At 37.8% G+C, this 17106-nt stretch overlaps 1 protein-coding gene across 1 annotated transcript; it reads left to right on the top strand.

Moving 5' to 3' along the window:
- The first annotated feature begins 7395 nt into the window (after positions 1-7395).
- LOC127539825 (UPF0764 protein C16orf89 homolog) lies at positions 7396-16954 on the top strand. The gene is made up of 8 exons (XM_051964205.1): positions 7396-9227; positions 10842-10991; positions 11718-11868; positions 12032-12167; positions 13033-13168; positions 13734-13838; positions 14506-14586; positions 15858-16954. Exons 1-8 carry the CDS (start codon positions 9035-9037, stop codon positions 15956-15958), a joined length of 1053 nt encoding a protein of 350 aa, XP_051820165.1. The 5' UTR covers positions 7396-9034; the 3' UTR covers positions 15959-16954.
- Positions 16955-17106: the final 152 nt, after the last annotated feature.

Genomic DNA, 17106 nt, shown 5'->3' with positions numbered 1-17106 from the left:
ATCTTCCATAACTGAGCCTCTCTGCTATAATAACCTGTGTAACCATTTTTATGGAAAATTCTGAAGAATAAATTGTTTACACCATTAAGTTTAGATTTGCATCAAATTAAAAGTGCAAATGTTCTTTGCTATGCTTTGGGACACAGAATGTTAGGAAAAGGCTATGCTTTCTGAATATTATTGCATAATAAATAGTTGCATAGCAATAGTGAAAGTGAATCAATGTGTTTTGGCATCATTTGTCACAGTTCAAGATTAGCACTTTGGCTAAAGTATCTGTTAGTGCTCAGTTTAAGTACAGGTACATGCATGTGTGGATTCCAAATAAGTATATCTGAATTCCTTTGACTGAAATTCTCAGACCAACAATGTACCTGTGAGTACTACTGCAGTAGCCATAGCATGTGCTGATGTGCTGTCCAAGGTACTAATCAGTATGATAGGTATTTGAGAACAAGACTCTTATGTTGAAATACCTCAAGAATCATTAAGCCTTATGGCTAATAGAGACTTTTAAGTCCAGGAAATCATTCCATTTCCTCAAAGTATGATTATCTTTAAACCATCCCATATGATAGGAAGTTATTTTATGTATAATATCCTCCACACAACCTCCTCTATTCAATGATTTCTTATAATTTCATATATATATATGTATATATATGTGTATATATATGTGTGTGTGTGTATATGTGTGTGTATGTGTGTTTGTGTGTGTGTATTCCCAGCTATGCTGCAAGATGGGAAACAACTAATTATCATTTTCTGTATAACAGTATTTAAATTTGGAGTCAAAGGATCTGGACCTAAATTCTATTGCATGACCTAAGGGACATTATTTATTTTTCTAGGACTCAGTTCAAATTTCTATGAAATTAGAAGGCTGATTTATATAATCTCTGAAATACTTGTAAATTGTAAATCCTTTGAGTTAAAGAGATTTTATGAATGTGGTCATCATGAGAAAAGTGGACTTTTCTCAGGAAAACCTCAGGTTAGAGTTTCTTGGGATAGTAAGGACCAAGAATTGAGTTCCATGACCTCTGAAGTCTGATTGTGGCTGCCAGGTAGAATTGGATTTGTTGCTGACGTTGACCTCTGCACGAGATACCTATTCATTGGAAGCCTTCTAGGATTAGATAAACTACATATGTTCACCATGTATAAAAGCAAAAGTTTTCTGTTTTCATTAGCAACTATAATGGAAAAGTCATAAGATCACCAAATCATAAATGTAGAGCTGAAGATGCTGTTACAAGTCATTGAATTTACTACCCTCATTTTATAGATGAAGAAATGGAGGCACAAAAATGTTATGTGACTTATACTCACTATTATCTCTTTATTCTGTGGCTGTTTTGAATACAAGCCTTTTGGGAAGTAAAGTTTCATCAGTTTCAGGAGAGGTCAAGCAAAGTTAAATAGGAATTTTTGATCCAATTGGCAAAATTGGGAAGCAAGCCTAAAGTTGATGTCGACTTGAATTGAGCAGGGAAATTAAATTATTTCACAGCTCATTAAGTCATTCAATAAGAAATTATTGAACAATTCTTATGTGCCAATCACTATGCTAGACATTGGGGATACAAAGAAAAACCTGAAACCATTTATTCAATCAATGATGGAGATAGAGTGAAGAAAAGATAACATGTTTACAAATAAATTAAATAGAAAATATGGGCAAAATTATTTTCAGCAGTGAAGGTCATGATCAACTGAGGATATCAGGATTGGCCTTATGTAAGAGGTAGCCTTTTTTTTTTTTTTTTTACTGTCAGAATGAAGAATGTACTTCAGGAGGCAGCTAGATGGCACAGTAGACAGAACAACCAGTCTGATGTCAGGAGAACCTGAGTTCAAATGCAACTTCAGACACTTAACACCAACTGACTGTGTGATTCTAAACAAATCATTTAACCCCAATTGCCTCAACAACATCAACAGCAAAAAGAATGAATTCCAGGCATATGGGATAGCTGTACAAAGGCAAAGAAACAAGAAAGGCTCCAACTCTAAAATTCAGTGGGTTTAAGAATTATGTGTATAAGTGACAAGATGTGGTGATGCATTTCTCCCCAGAAATGTACTGGCATTGTCCATTTTTCTTTTCTTCTTTACTTTTACACTATTCTATCTTCATCCCCTGAATCTCAGCTTAGCAATGACTGAGTCTACATGGTGAGTTTAATTTTCCAGGTTCTATCTTCCCTAGAGTCACTACATCCCACAAAGGACATGAATATCTCATTGGACAAACAGACATAAATAGGCAAAGGAGAAGGGGGCAGAGGTTCTGCCTAGAGAGATAGAGCCTTTTCTAGGAGTCTATTATTGCTCTGGTTGAAGGTTGTGCACAGCTCAGTAGACTGGAAAACTAGACACAGGTAGGCTGTGACCTGCACTATAAGAAAGAATACCCAAATTGATAAGAATCACAGAACCATTTAAACTCCTGAATAAAAGGATTGGCATTCAAAGCCCTCTACAATCTACTACCATTCTACCTTACTAATCTTCTCAAGCTGTTCTCCCTTATTCCAGCCAAATTGGACTACTCAGTATTTGATGTTTTGGTTTCATCTTATTACTTGATAGAGATTCCTGTCTATAAGAAATTCTGCCCCACTTCACCTCCTACATTCTTTGCCTTCTCCAAAACCCAGCTCAAGTACTACCTATTTCATCATTTCTCTCTTTCCACTCTCCCCAACTCTTAGCTTTCTTCAAGTGCTTGGTGTTCTAGAATCTTTCAATCTACTCTGGTTTCTCTACACTTAATTATTTTCTAATTTGTAGTAGTTATTTGTTTTCATTGTTCATTTTGCTACTAGACGACAAGCTCTTTAAGAGTAGGGACCAGGATCTATAACAAAATGTTCTACACACAGAAAGGGGGGGAATATTCATTATGATGAGGTTAGTAGCAGTGAAGAGAATTGTGGGAACCCCTCCGGTTGATGCAGGTCCAACGTGAAAAGAATTAATGAACCTGAAAAAAATCTGAATAGCAAAAGGGAAGTTTATTCTGTTGGCACTAAGAAGCCAGCTTTGCTAGGAAGACTGACTTCTTAGTGACAAGATCCTGGCAGAGAAATAACAAGAGGTTATCACTGAGAAGAAGGTCTCTTCACAGTGGGCAGGAGTCCTGGTAGGCAGCTATGCCAAGGAGAGGTCCCTTGGGGTGGCATGATTCCTACTTGTGTTTTTTATAGGAAATCTGAGACTAAGATTTCAATTGAATGAGATTCCTTCAATATTGTCACAGGCCTAGATTTCCAGTTGAATGAGACCACTATTTTCAGTTCAATAGAGGTGCAGCTAGTCACCACCAAGATAACAGAATGATTCTCTGAGGCAGGCCTCTCCCAGAGGAGAGTTCACCCCCATGGCTTCCCCCGCCCCCTGCCTCCCACTATGGTCAGGGAGGACAGTTTCAGGGTTCTCCCTGTCAAGTAGATTGAATTAAGTTGAATCTAGGGAAGAGGATTTTTCAGCAGAAATCAAATCTGAACCTTGACTTGGAATGTCAGGGGTTCTCACACAGGATCCATGATATTTCTTTAAAATTAAAAAAAACTATTTCAATATAATCAGTTTCTTTGTAATCAAATATAGATTTTATGCAATTAAAATAATTAATCTGAAAAAGGATCTATGACACAATATAAACGAAGAATTTCTGCTCTAAGTAGAGGGGAAAACACTCCCAAGTGAAGTTCCAGCTCTTCCCTAGAGTGGTACAGAAATTCACTCCTAAATGTGTGTGTGTGTGTGTGTGTGTGTGTGTGTGTGTGTGTGTGTGTGAAAGAGAGAGACAGAGGGAGAGAAGAAGAAGAAGAAGAAGAAGAAGAAGAAGAAGGAGGAGGAGGAGGAGGAGGAGGAGAGGAGGAGGAGGAGGAGGAGGAGGAGGAGGAGGAGGAGGAGAAAGAGAGAAAGACTATTGCCCTCAGGGAGAGACTGTATCATCCTTTAACACAGTCTAGTTTTCATCAAACACTCTAAGTATCAACAGCTGCAAGGACCAGAGTCTGGGAGGGCTGCCTAGAGGATGAGTCTGGAGCAAGTCTCATAAGGAAACCCACTTTTCAGCTGCAGTGGGTAAAGCAGATGAAAAAAATCCCTTGGGTTTTACCCCTCAACAATCTGCCCTTTAGCCCGAGCACATTCAGCCACCGCCACCCTATTGTTGTCCTCCTCAGAATGAACAGAAAGAACACAAAAATCTCGTTTGAAGCCATTTTTGGCCAGCCCAGGAAAACTACACAGGCAACACCTGGGCTGGGCTTGGGAAGCTCTTGGGGATCAGAACAAGCCTAAGAACTAGGCTGTGCGGGGCAGGGTTAAGGATGAAGTAGTGGCACCTGGTTGTGGTCCCCATGGCAGACCAATGGGATGCAGGATGCGGGATGCAGGCTCCAAGAAATGGAATCTTAAAAGTGATGAAACGAGCTCACAAGCACAGACATTCCCAGCCAGAAGTATGCTTCCACCAAGACCAAATTCTCTTCTCACACTTCTCAATCCAAGCAGGGTGCACTTGATGGGAATGGCTAGCCCTTTCTTCTCAGGAGTTACTTCCATGGACGATGGCATTGGGGCCTGAGCTAGAAGTAGGGCCAACCAATGGTCTGGGAGGTTCTTGGACTCAGGGTGCTAGACTATTTCCAACCAATAACAGGAGAGGTTGCTCAGAAGAGGTGGCACCTGAGTTCAAGCTTTGAAAAAGTTAGGGAATAAAAGAAGTTGAAGATAGTTTGGAAAGCATTTCAAGTCAAACTGTGAGAGGGGAAATGTTATGAATTGAGTGTCTTGTTAGATAGAATGAAATAGCAAGAGGTTTGTTACTTATTTTCACTGGCCTTTACTTTCATTGTGTGCAAGCTGCTCATTACACCCCAAGACTGGTTTTCCTTTCAAACTAGCTGTGGGAAAGTAAATAGCAAGGGGACCATAAGGACCAAGGTCTCATCTCTCCACACCAATCCTGCCCCTCCCAACTTCCTCCTGACTCATTTGCCTAAAAAGATCTGAATTTAATTTGACTCCATTAAACTTTTATTTCATACCAAAATCCTGGTCAGGAAATGTCCAAGATGGATGGATTGCTAAATGGATGAGCACAAATAATTATAGTAGCTTGAATGTAGAAATATTATTTTATCTTCATAATAACTCTGGGAAGTAGATGCTACTATCTTCATTTTACAAGATGGAAAAATTGAGGCAGACATTAAGTGACTTTCTCAAGGTCATACAAGTCTGAGGTTGGATTTGAACTCAGAATTACCTGTTACAGGTCCAGCAAAATCCACTGCCCTCCCTGATTCCCTCTCAAAAGCATTTACTGAGCTACTATTGGGTCTGTATCCCAAATAAATCATAAATGTGGGAAAAGGACCCACATGTGCAAATGTGTAAGCAGCAACTCTTTTTGTAGTGGCAAAGAACTGGAAATTGAGTGGATACCCATCAATTGAGGAACTTAATAAGTTATGGTATATGAAGGTAATGGAATATTATTGTTCTATAAGAAATGATGAGCAGGCTGATTTCAGAAAAACTTGTAAAGACCTACATGAACTGTTGCTGTGAAGTGAGCAGAAACAATAAGATTATATGATGATCAGCTGTGATAGACTTGGCTCTTCTCAATATCAGGGCAATTGCTATAGACTTGGGATGAAAAATGCCATCAGGATCTAGAGAGAGAACTATGGAGACCGAATGTGAATCAATGCATAGTATTTTCATCTTTTGTTTATTTGTTCTTTTTTGTGTCTTTTCTCCCATTTTGTCTTATTTTTCTTACACAATATGACAAATATAGAAATATGTTTAAAAGAATTGCATATATGTAAACTATATCAGATTACTGTCTTGGGAAGGGGGAGACAAGGAAGGAAAGGAGAAAATTTGGAACACAAAGTCTTTCAAAAATTAATGTTGAAAATTATCTTTATATGTATTTGGAAAAATAAAATATTATTGAAAAAATAAGCATTTACTGATCTCTTACTATGGTGAAAGCTCTGTTCTAAGCACTGAGGATACAAAAAGAAAAGCCAGTCATTCCCTTCTCTCGAGGGCTTGACATTCTAATTTTATACACACAGACACAGAGACACATACCTACCCCCAATCTCCTCCCTTCCCCCCACTCCCCTCCACTTAGCCATATATACACACACGTACACATAACTACACATATGTATTTGTGTGTGTGTGTGTGTGTGTGTGTGTGTGTGTGTGTGTTTAGCCATTTTTAGCTCAAAGTCAATTGGAAAAATCTAGTGGTCCTAATATGTCTGCTTTGGTGTCATTTCCTTTGATTAAAAACCATGTATGTTTGTTATATTACTCAATTTGATAGTATCAAGGACTTTGATGTTTCTGTATTTTCAGGAGTTATGAATACTGAAAGCATGAGCTTTAGCATTTTCAAAGGAACCTGCTAAATATCATCAGCATGATGATGCTTCCTTGGTTGATCTCTTGGGGTTAGGGTAGAATTACATCCACGCTTGGACTGAAGAGCTTGTTTATTCTTTAAGACTCCTGAGTTACAGGTTCTGGGCCATCATCGAGTTCTAAGGGAAAAGGGTAGTAGGGATGGTGGTTTGGCCCCCAATGCTGTTTTTGTCTCACAGTACCCTCTGGCCATCTTGCTGCAACAGATTCAAAGTTCATCAGTTAACCATATTTATAATACTTAAAAGGAAAAAAATTAACAGAAACAAATTCCAAAGAAACAGGGATTCAGATAATAAGCATACATCTTCCAGGAAGAAAGGGAGTAAGGTTTCTGGTCTCAGCTGTCCTAACAAGTCTAATAAGCCAGAATTGCCCTTCTACTACTCAAGCACAATTCTCATACACAACTTATATTTTGTAATCAAGTGTTCAAGACCTCATGGCTGGCATTTTCATACCACAGTGCTCCTCTCAGTTTTCAGTGTACTCGCCAACCCCACCCCAGTAAACTTTCTTCACCTAAATTGTTTTTGCCTCCCCCCCAAAAAAAAGATAAAAACTAGCTTTGTCAGCCAAAGTCTGGCTCAGGCTGGCCAAAGTCAGGTCAACTCCCCAGGGATCAAGGAGGGAAGAACTCACCTGACCTAGCAAACATTCCTTCCCATCTCCCTAAGCTCCTTAATAACACCAAGACAGTACTTCACCAGCATGTGGGAAATCGTCTTAGAAGGCATAGGAACTAAAAATGGAACAGCACAGTCAGAAAACAGCAAGTTTGCCAATTTGAATAGAACATGGAAAGTAAAGTAAAGGTCAGTCCAACAAATGAAAAAAATGCTCTAAAGACTAATAGTGATAATTCAAATTAAAACAACTCTGAGGTCTTACTTCATACCTATCAGATTGACTAAGATGTCAAAATAGAAAACAAGTTGTTGGAGGAGCTATGGGAAAAGAAACACATAGATATATTATTGTGAATTGATCTGGTCAATCTAGAAAGCAATTTGGATCTATGCCACAAAAGTCATTAAATTGTGTATGCCCTTGACTCCAGTGATAACATTACTAGGCCTATTCCTCCAAAGAGACCAAAGAAAGATAAAAAGGACCCATGTATAAAAAATAGTTTGTAGTAGTTCTTTTGGTTGAGGCATCACTTGGAAATGAAAGGAATGGGAAGATCTTCATGACAAGATGAACTGAGAAAAATCAGGAGAAAAATTTATACATTAACAAAGTTGTAAAGAAAACCTTGAAAGATGTGAGAATGTGGATCATTGAGATGACTAACTGACTCGAAAATACTCACCTCCTAAAATAGGTAATGAATTCAAGATGCAGAATGAGACACATTTAGCCATGGCCAGTGTGAAAATTTGTTTTGTATAACTGTATATTTGTTACAAGGGTTTTGTTTACCTATTTTTTCAATTGGAGGAAGAAGAGGAGGGAAAAAGAGAAAATAAATGCTTTTTCATTGGACAGAGAAGTTTAAAAAAAAACCAAAAAGATAAGCTAGAGATAGAATTTGAAATGTTATAAATGCCAGGCTGACTACTTTGTATTTTATCCTAGAGCCAAAATTGAAACAATTAAGATTCTTAACCTGAAGAATGATAAAGTTAGATCTGTGCCCTAAGAGGATTTTTTTTTGATAGTTGGGTGGAAGACAGCAGAGCCTGGGAATAGGAAGACCAATTAGGAGAGGTTATAAGAAATGAATTAGGGCCTGAAGTAGCAATAGCCATATGAATCGACAGGCAGAAATGTCCTAAAGATAGAATTGACATGATTGACAACTGATTGGAAATAGTTGGTGAAAGAGAAGCTAGGGTCAGGGACTTAGAGACTTACAAATTAGGGATTTAGATGACTGGGAGTATAAGTGTGCCCTAAATAAAGAGAGAAATTTAGAGGAGAAGAAAGTTTAGTGGCTAGAAGAAGAAGAGGAGACAACATTTAGGTTCAGAGTTGAGTTTTGAGATTCCATTGTGAATCGAGACATTTTATAAAGTTAATAACTGAAAGTTATGGGAATATATGAGAACAAAGTGAGATCACTTTGTCAAAAGCAGGCACGTCTAGGGTTACAGATAGGAAAGACCACAGGATTCAGAGCTAGAAACCACTCTTGAAATAATTTGAAGGGTCTAAAGTGCCTGAATACTGTAAAGAAAAATGAGCCCTTTGTCCCTATACTTTGCTTTAAATGTTGTATTGAAGGATTTCTAAATTTGGTAGAAATGTATTCCTGAGTCACTAATCACAGCTACAACTTAATCCAGTCATACTGAGCCCCCGGGGTCCTAAACTATGGGCAAAGCATACATTTTGCATAGACCTTTGTTGATAATTCAGGACCATTAACAGATGAGCTGCCCCGGAGGGCAGAAATGGTCCTTTTGTAGACACTTATTCATTTGCTTGTTTATAATAGTAAAGGTCTTTGTTGTTCCTTTTGTCCAGTGAGAAGGAAGAGAGGGAAGGAGGGAGGAGAGTATGTGAGGCACTCAGTAAAGGAGCTGCTGTGAACATTTGGCTGAGTGCAGGGAACTAAGACATGTACCTAATGGGGCTATTGCTGCTGCTGTTGCTGTTGCCATCCCTATCTCTCCAACACCAGGACCTCTCAGAGAACAAGGTGGCCATGGGGAGGATGATCCTTCCTGCCCTGGAGAAAGCTACCTCATTCATGCAGAAGAGATTCAGGGAGCTTAACCTGGATGGAGTCTTGGGATTCTGGGTACTAGAAGGTAATGTGACTTCCTCTCTTTCACAGGACAACTAACAATCAAGATTGTTTTCAGACTTTTCAAATTTATTTGCTGACCTTAGGCAGAGGAGATATCTAAAGCTGAAATTTATGTTTTAGTAACTTGAGAAGAATATATATATTTTTAAATTTGGTCTCTTTCGACCTGGAGGAGGTTCTCTTGTGCCTCTTGGGTTTGTAGAAATAAAAAAAAAATTGTTAAAAATTGAAGAAAAAAATTTTTAAAGCATAAATCCTCAAAGAATGTTATAGTCCAGCTTTTCAAAAACAAAGAACAAACTCTATGGCTCGTCTTCTTTTTATATTATATTAACAAGATAGGAGAAAAAATTCTTATTTAATAAGGAGTTAAATAAAAATGTTTGTTAGTTCTCTTGGTCACCTGTGGGCAAATACTTCCTCTACTCTAACCTCAGTTCATACTGCATTGTAACCAAAGACGTTTAGAGGTTCTGGGAAAATGGATGAAGTGTTTGTTCAGCTTTGGAAGAGGAGAGTATTCTAATGACAATGTCCTGGAGAAAGGCCAAGCCAAACAGAGAGAAAACCCTGCTCTAGTGTGGAGCCAGTCATACCTCTTAGACTAGTAACAACTATCCCTAAAAGAGCAAACAACTCAGGCCTTAAGAATTTGCTTTGGGATTGTTTCCATTCCATTCTACCGACAAAAAGAATCCTCCTACTGAAGAAGGACTTTTAATCCTATTCCACGCTGGTTGCCAGCTCAGCCCTCCTAGAACTGGAATTTGTGGTGCCAGAAAGTCCTACTAGATGATGTCTTAGAGTTTGAAACAGATTTACTTATCCCCATGTGTCCTGGATTTGGACTATACTATGTATAATGATTTTTTTTTCTCCAAGCAGGCTCTTCTCACCTACTATCCCAAACTCAGGAGATTACCAAGAAAATGACCCCAGTATTGGTACCCTAGGAGAAAAAGGGGAAATGCTCATCTCTAGTTCTTACTCAGAAAGATGGGAGGATAGTAGGTATTTTTTGACCATGTTAATAACTAAGAGGAGAAAGGACAATTGCAACCCTGGAAAATACTTGCCACCTTTTTCCCTACTCATCTGGGACATACAACTGTTATTCTAGACCCTTTAATTTTTTAAAATGTAGTCTCAGGCAAAATTTAGTTCAGCTCTTCTACAATGGCCATTTTATCCTTCCACTTTCTGAAGATGCAATCTTCCCCAAATTACACAAATCTTTACATATATTTCGCTTTCATGATTTCATTCATTCCCAGCACACCTCAGTGAAGAAAGAAAGGGACTTAATCTTGAGAAAATAGATAGCTTTAAGAAAGGGATTTACTTTGAGTTATAACTGAGAAAGTTAAAGTTGAGGTTAACTTGTTTCCAATCCCCCAGTTCCTTCCAGTTTCATTTCCAACCATAAAGAGTGGAGAATGGTACCTCCTTGTTGATTGAAAAGAACTACGACAATGATATTAAGATGTCAGTGGCAGTAGCCTCCGCCTAAACAACAAACAGAAATGAGATTCAGACACATTTCTCTGAATAGGGAGAGCCAAAGCTCACCAGTGGGGCAACACCTGAGTCACAGACCTGTCATATTTCTTCACAGTGCAACTAAAAGGTGTCTTGGAGAAATGGGGTCAGGAGCCGGCCCTAAAGCCCCTGAGCCTGAGGGTAGAGAAGATAGTGAAGAAGCTGTTACCACTCATCACCAGAGCCACAATTTACCTCAAGCTCAGTGACTCTAAGTACTTAAAAGGTAAATGTTGTGCCAGTCAGGAGGTTTATTTGCTAGGGAAACTAATCTAATCTCTCTTGCTTGAATGATCCCAATAAACCTAAGAAGTTCAAAAGATAAATTGCATCTAGCCTCTATACAAAATGCAGGAACACAATACTCAAATTAGAGTAAGTAGCAGTAAGTCTCTCCTTTTACAGAACTTTTTAATACTAAAAACTCCCGCTGGTATTCCTAGGAATCTGTACTTGGAAAAAAGACTCCCCGGTAGAAGCTAAGCCTTAAATGACATGTCACTGTACCCCATTCCATACACATACTGTAATTGTGGCTAGGTCTTGCAAGACTCTCTCACTTTCTAAATAATTAGAAGCACTTGTTTATTTGTTCTTTGAAGAAAATTAAGTATCATTCTCCCAGTAATGCTCTTCTTTGGAATTTATCATGAGCTCCTCCAGGGCCAGGACTGTCTTTTCCCTTTCTTTGTACCCTTAGCACTTATCACAGTGCCTTACAGACAATTAACAAATATTTATTTGACAGTAGAACTTATCCTGTTGATAAGAATATATTTCCTAAATGATTTCAACTCCAGTTCTCAAGTGGCTGATGAAGGTCATAAGACCCTAGTCATATATTTGTGAGACACTAGAAATTTGGGCATGGTTATGTATCTTCAGATGAAAATCTTGTATCAGAGTTTGTGTAAAATTGCTTTCTCTCCCCTGTTATGTCTTACTCTGACAGAATTTCAAGAAACTCTACAGCCAGGATTTTGGAATCTTCCCCATTCATGGAGCCACACAAACACTTCTCTGATCTACTCCCAGTTTGATAACTCAGATTCTTTTTCAGAAGAATTAAGTGATTCATGTATGACCCTCTTACTGGGAACCAAGTAAGTAACTGCCTTACTCCACTGAGAGTATACAAACACTCCTCACAGAAGCTTCTTCCATTTCTGTGCATTTTTCCCCCTAAAAGCAATAATGACCTGTTTTAGCATGGCAAGGCCTTCCTACAGTTCCCCTGAACGTCATTGTTTTTTTTCTAAATAACAGCCTGGGACTGCTTGCTCCTCAGGAGGGCTCACAGCCCTGCACTGTCACTGATCTATGCAAGGAACTCATGACTAAGCCTGGCTGCATGGGGTATGCACTGTCACACCAACTCCTCTATTTCATGTTTGCTGAAATGGTAAGTGACTATTTTGTGAGCTAGATTACTCCAAAAATCCAGATAGTACCACAATCACTTAGTGTTCACAAGGAGACCAACCAGTTACTGCCATATATATAATCTAATCTCTCTTGCTTGAATGATCCCAGTAAACCTATGGGGTTCAATATATAAACTGCCATCTGGCCTCTCAAAATACAGGAACATAATACCCAAGTGAGAGTAAGTAGCAGAGTTTTATCAGAGTCAAAACCAAAGACCTGAAGAAGAGGTTGTTTTTCTTTAGCACATAGCTTTTTGCTCATTATTTTTTTGCTCTGATCTTCCTGGCACATTGTTCTCACTCTCCATTCATCCATAGATTTTAGATTGAAAATGTAATCTTTGTATTTGTATCCTCACATGTCAGAAAGGATCTCTGCACAACTTTTGTGACTAGAAGTAAAGCTAAATCTCTGGCAGATGCTTCTGATCCAAAATTGGAAGTGGGGACAGTTGTCTCTAAAAGTTCAGTTCAATATTTCAAATCATTTTTAAGAATTCATAGCATAAGACTTGGCATAGCAAAGACTCCCTATTTGTATTTGATAAAAAGGGAAAGAACAGGTGAATAGGTGAGTAGATGGTGTCTGAATTTATGGACTACTGATCTCTCAGATCCCACTGAAGCTGCTGTTCAGAATTCAACAAACAGGGTGATTCCTACAAAGAAGTATGGTCAAGAATTATCCATGCTGCAAGACTTTATGCAGAAAGAATCCTGGCAAAAACCCCTCACTTTATTTACATTGACAATTTCTGAGGTGCCCCTCAAAATCATATACTTTTCTATTGACCTGCTGTCAAAACTAAATTTAGTGCTGCTTGGTTTTCTGCTCCCTAGAAAGGATGCTCAGATGGCCTGTTCCTCCAAACCAAATACTATATGGATATTTTGTGTGCTAACATGATGGCATTGAACTTGAAAACTGAAGAAGTTGAATTCCCATTTCTCAGTCGAGATATCTTCATGGAAAATAGTATGAATTGCTTTCCATTCTTCAGATAAGTGCACATAATCCTTCTGTCTTCCCTCCTCTCTCACTCTTTTACACACACACACACACACACACACACACACACACACACACACCATTCTTGGTTTCAGTTCTGACTTAGATTTATAAACAATCCCTCCCACTATCCTGAAATGCAAAAAGAATGTCTGAACTTTTGAGTGACTTTAGGACATCAGTTCCTGACTTTTTGCTCAGGGACAAAATAAGCTAGAATGGTAAAAGTTCTTTGGTTTGGAAGGCCAAATATCATAAAAAATTTTTATCCAATATTTAATGAAGCTCTCAATGGCTCAGGTGATGCTAACCTGAAGTTGAACTAAATTGTATCCCTTGTTGCTATAGCAAAGATGTAATGTTATTCTTTCCTGTTAGTTAAGAGTCTCAGTGACTCAATATACTCAATCCTGCTCAAGTTTAGAGCGATCCTTGAGGATACAGCAGACATAACAATGGGAACAGAGGTGGGAAACAGTCAAAGTCACCAAGGATGTTGAGAAGATAATCACTTTCATCTTCTTTTCCTCAGTCATGTTCTGTGGACTTTCTGGATACTCAGATTTCTATAAGACTAGATGGCTACAGTCTATTCTTACCTGGCAACGACCTAAAGAGGGATGCTTTGGAAAACCTTGTGAGTAAAGTGACTGCCTTGGTAGTAGGTAATTTGAGGAATTAGAGAAGGTGAAAATGCTGTCTGCCATATCCCAGCAGAAGAAACTGCACAAGCAATTCACTGAAGCTTTTGTAAAGATGAAAAACTAATTTCCCAAACATTTGATAATATTCAATGGCGAGAACTCTTACTGAATACTACTACTCTTAAGAATCGGTATGATTAGTTCATGGTCTCCACCTAAGGAGCAGGGAAGACACAATATAAAAAGAGAAGAATCTGCAGAGCATTTGCAGGAAAGTAAGGAATTGAACTTAAGGACTTATAGTGGGGTTTCTAAATAGAGATCATTTGCCTTCAGAGCCCTAAAAAGGATTCGTGGGCTTGAAGGAAGAGCCTAAGTTGGCAATAAGGAAAATATGAAGGAAGAAGAGACCTCATGGGAGAAGTAGCAGGAAGTTTAGTTGATGAAATAAACATAATGCTAACTCACATTTATATGGCAATTGGAATGTACAGTCAGGAAAGAAAGAAAAACCACAAACACAGAACTTTCAGGTAAAAGAAGTCTCCCATAAAAGGATAAGGTTTTTGGAAATGAGGGTAGAGTAAGACAGGAGACCTTTGTAAAAATTCATATTAAACAATTTTATCTGATATTCCTCTCTATTTTTGCTGTCAGCAGATGGTGATAATAAACAATTACCAAGAATTGAAGACCAACAATCATTGAGAAGAGTTAAGAGGAGAGAGAAAGGATTTGCAGGTAAATCTATGAAAAGCTATTAGTATGTTTTTCTTGTTCCTAGAAGACGTTTGTGAAAATCTTGGGCTTATACTTAAGTCACCTCTCCCCACAAGCACGCACGCACACACACACACACACACACACACACACCACAAACACACATCATTATCATCATCATCATCATCATCATCATCATCATCCTATAGATCCCTATATTTTATTAAAATAAATGCATGACAAATTAAAAGGCATAAATTTCATTTGTTCTTCTGAAAATGTACATTTTGATTACATTCTTCAGGAACAAACATTTCCAGGGAGAGCCCTGCCTTTACCCACATTCCTGGTCCAGAAAATTAAAAGTAGATGTGTTAATTTGGGTTTACAGAATGAAAGAGTGATTTAGTAGCAAAGAAAAAAAGTTATGCCAGAATTGATAGAAATATTTGCTGTAGCTTCTAAACTTTTCATATTTTAGGAGGAATTTAGCGTATTTCTTTTTCTTTTCTTAACAATTCATCCCCAAGTTTAAAGTACAAGCAGAGAATAAAATAAATGTACTCTTCTTCTGGTTATTCTCCTACCATGTCAGTGTATATTTTACTCTCAGTTACTTAGGGTGTGATAATCCACACCTTTCCATCCTTCCCTTCTCTATTTTGGTTATTTAACTTCTCAATCTGCAAGTGGTGATAGGAGACTCAAACAATTTTATAGGTTTTAGCAAGTCTGATGAGGCAAGAGGCAACCCATCACAAGGCCCTCAGATTTTTCTTTACCAGTGCCAGTGCCTACCAAATACTGATGATTAATTAAAAACTAATTTTTCTCACCTGTGGACCTCATTTATTTGTGACCTCTTCTTAAAGGTCAGAGGAGTTAACAAAATGAACCAAATCCAGAACCTTTCAAAACCATACAACTTTAAAAAAACAAGCTCATTTAGGATGGTGACAACAAAAGAGAGGACAGAGGTCAAAGATCGAGAAGCAAGGCAATCTAAATTCTGCATGTCTCTAAGTCCGGTGCTTTTTTTTCATTTCTGCAAAATAGGGAAAAGTCATGACTGTCTCACATCTTTAAAGGGCTGTTGTTAGAAGTAATAAAACAATGTGGGCAGCATCATTTGAGATATTTGAAAACTCTACTAATACATTTAACACATGAGCTAAATGTCCCAGGCTAAAGCTGAATAAATAAGTGAAGACATCAGAGTGGAACTGTGACAACCCTCAGCAACAATGAAAAGTCTATCTGATGGGCAGCCTAACAAGATTCTTTCTTTACAGATGGATGTTCTTCCCATAATACAGCTGTGGCAGTTGCAGCCTTAGGTGGCTTTCTTTATCACTCTGCAGAACATTCACCAACCATCATCAAGCCTCGTTAATGCCTCACAACAATCAAGCAATAACTAAAAGGTTGATTTTATATCTACTGAAAATGAAATACAGCCTTTTTGGTTGTAATGAATCCCCTTAGGTCCTGAGATTGCATAAATTCACAAGGAAAGCAATGGAAAAGTACAAGCAGACATGCAAATCAAAACTAATGTAACAGAAAATTGAGATTAGCAGAGTTAGAAGAATAAAAGTAACAGTATTGAGTACATAAAGCAAAACTGGTCACCCAGATTGAAATCTTAATTTAACTAACATTAGGTAGCTCCTATGTGTGGACAACTTGCAAGGTGCTGAGGCAAAACAATGATGAATAGATCATTGTGTCTCATGGAGTTTTACAAAGTGCATGTTCCTATTTACTCCTAATATAACATTCCTGGAAAGGTAAATTCTAGTCATCCAATTCCAGGAAACTTTGAGGCTGGGTATTCTCAGGCTCCACAATTTTCATTTATTCTTAATTTAGTTGGAAAGGCAGATATAACAAGTATTTATCTGACTTTCTAAGAATGAAATGGCATACTGCTTAGCAATTGAAGCAATATACTTTCATAACATGCCTATTGGGTAAGACTATAGAAAATTTTCTTCTCACAGTCTCCTTGATTCCCTAATGGAATCTATAGAAAATAAATGCATTATGATTAGAAAATATTTCAATTTCAGTCTTTTTTCTCTAGCACCTATTGTCTGGATTCTAGCAGGAGCTAAGTAAATGCTTGTTAATTATTGGTCCTACTTCTAATTTGAATTGATTATTCACAATGTCCACAAATAAGGGTCTTGTTGCTTCAGTTGATTTACTGAGTCATTATTATGTGTCCTTAATAACACAGTTCTTCAGTCATTTGACAGTGACCCAAATCTGATCTGTCATCCACAGCTCAGTTCCTACTAAAATCATAATATTCTGTGTAGCCATCCATATAGAAATTGTTTCATAAAAGCTCTGTCTACCCTAATAAACTTAAACTTGTATTGAATTAGCATGTAAATGTTCTTTCTTAAGACTCAGGATACAGAACTTTAAAAAAAGTTTATAGTCTAATAACAATGCAAATTCCAAAGTAACACATGAAACCATCAAATATTGACCCTGTTATTAAATGAAGCATCTTCTGGTTTTTAAATTCAA

This window comes from Antechinus flavipes, chromosome 1 (assembly GCF_016432865.1).
Source record: "Antechinus flavipes isolate AdamAnt ecotype Samford, QLD, Australia chromosome 1, AdamAnt_v2, whole genome shotgun sequence".
Classification (NCBI taxonomy): Eukaryota; Metazoa; Chordata; class Mammalia; order Dasyuromorphia; family Dasyuridae; genus Antechinus; species Antechinus flavipes.
This window is presented reverse-complemented; position numbering and strand designations above follow the sequence as displayed.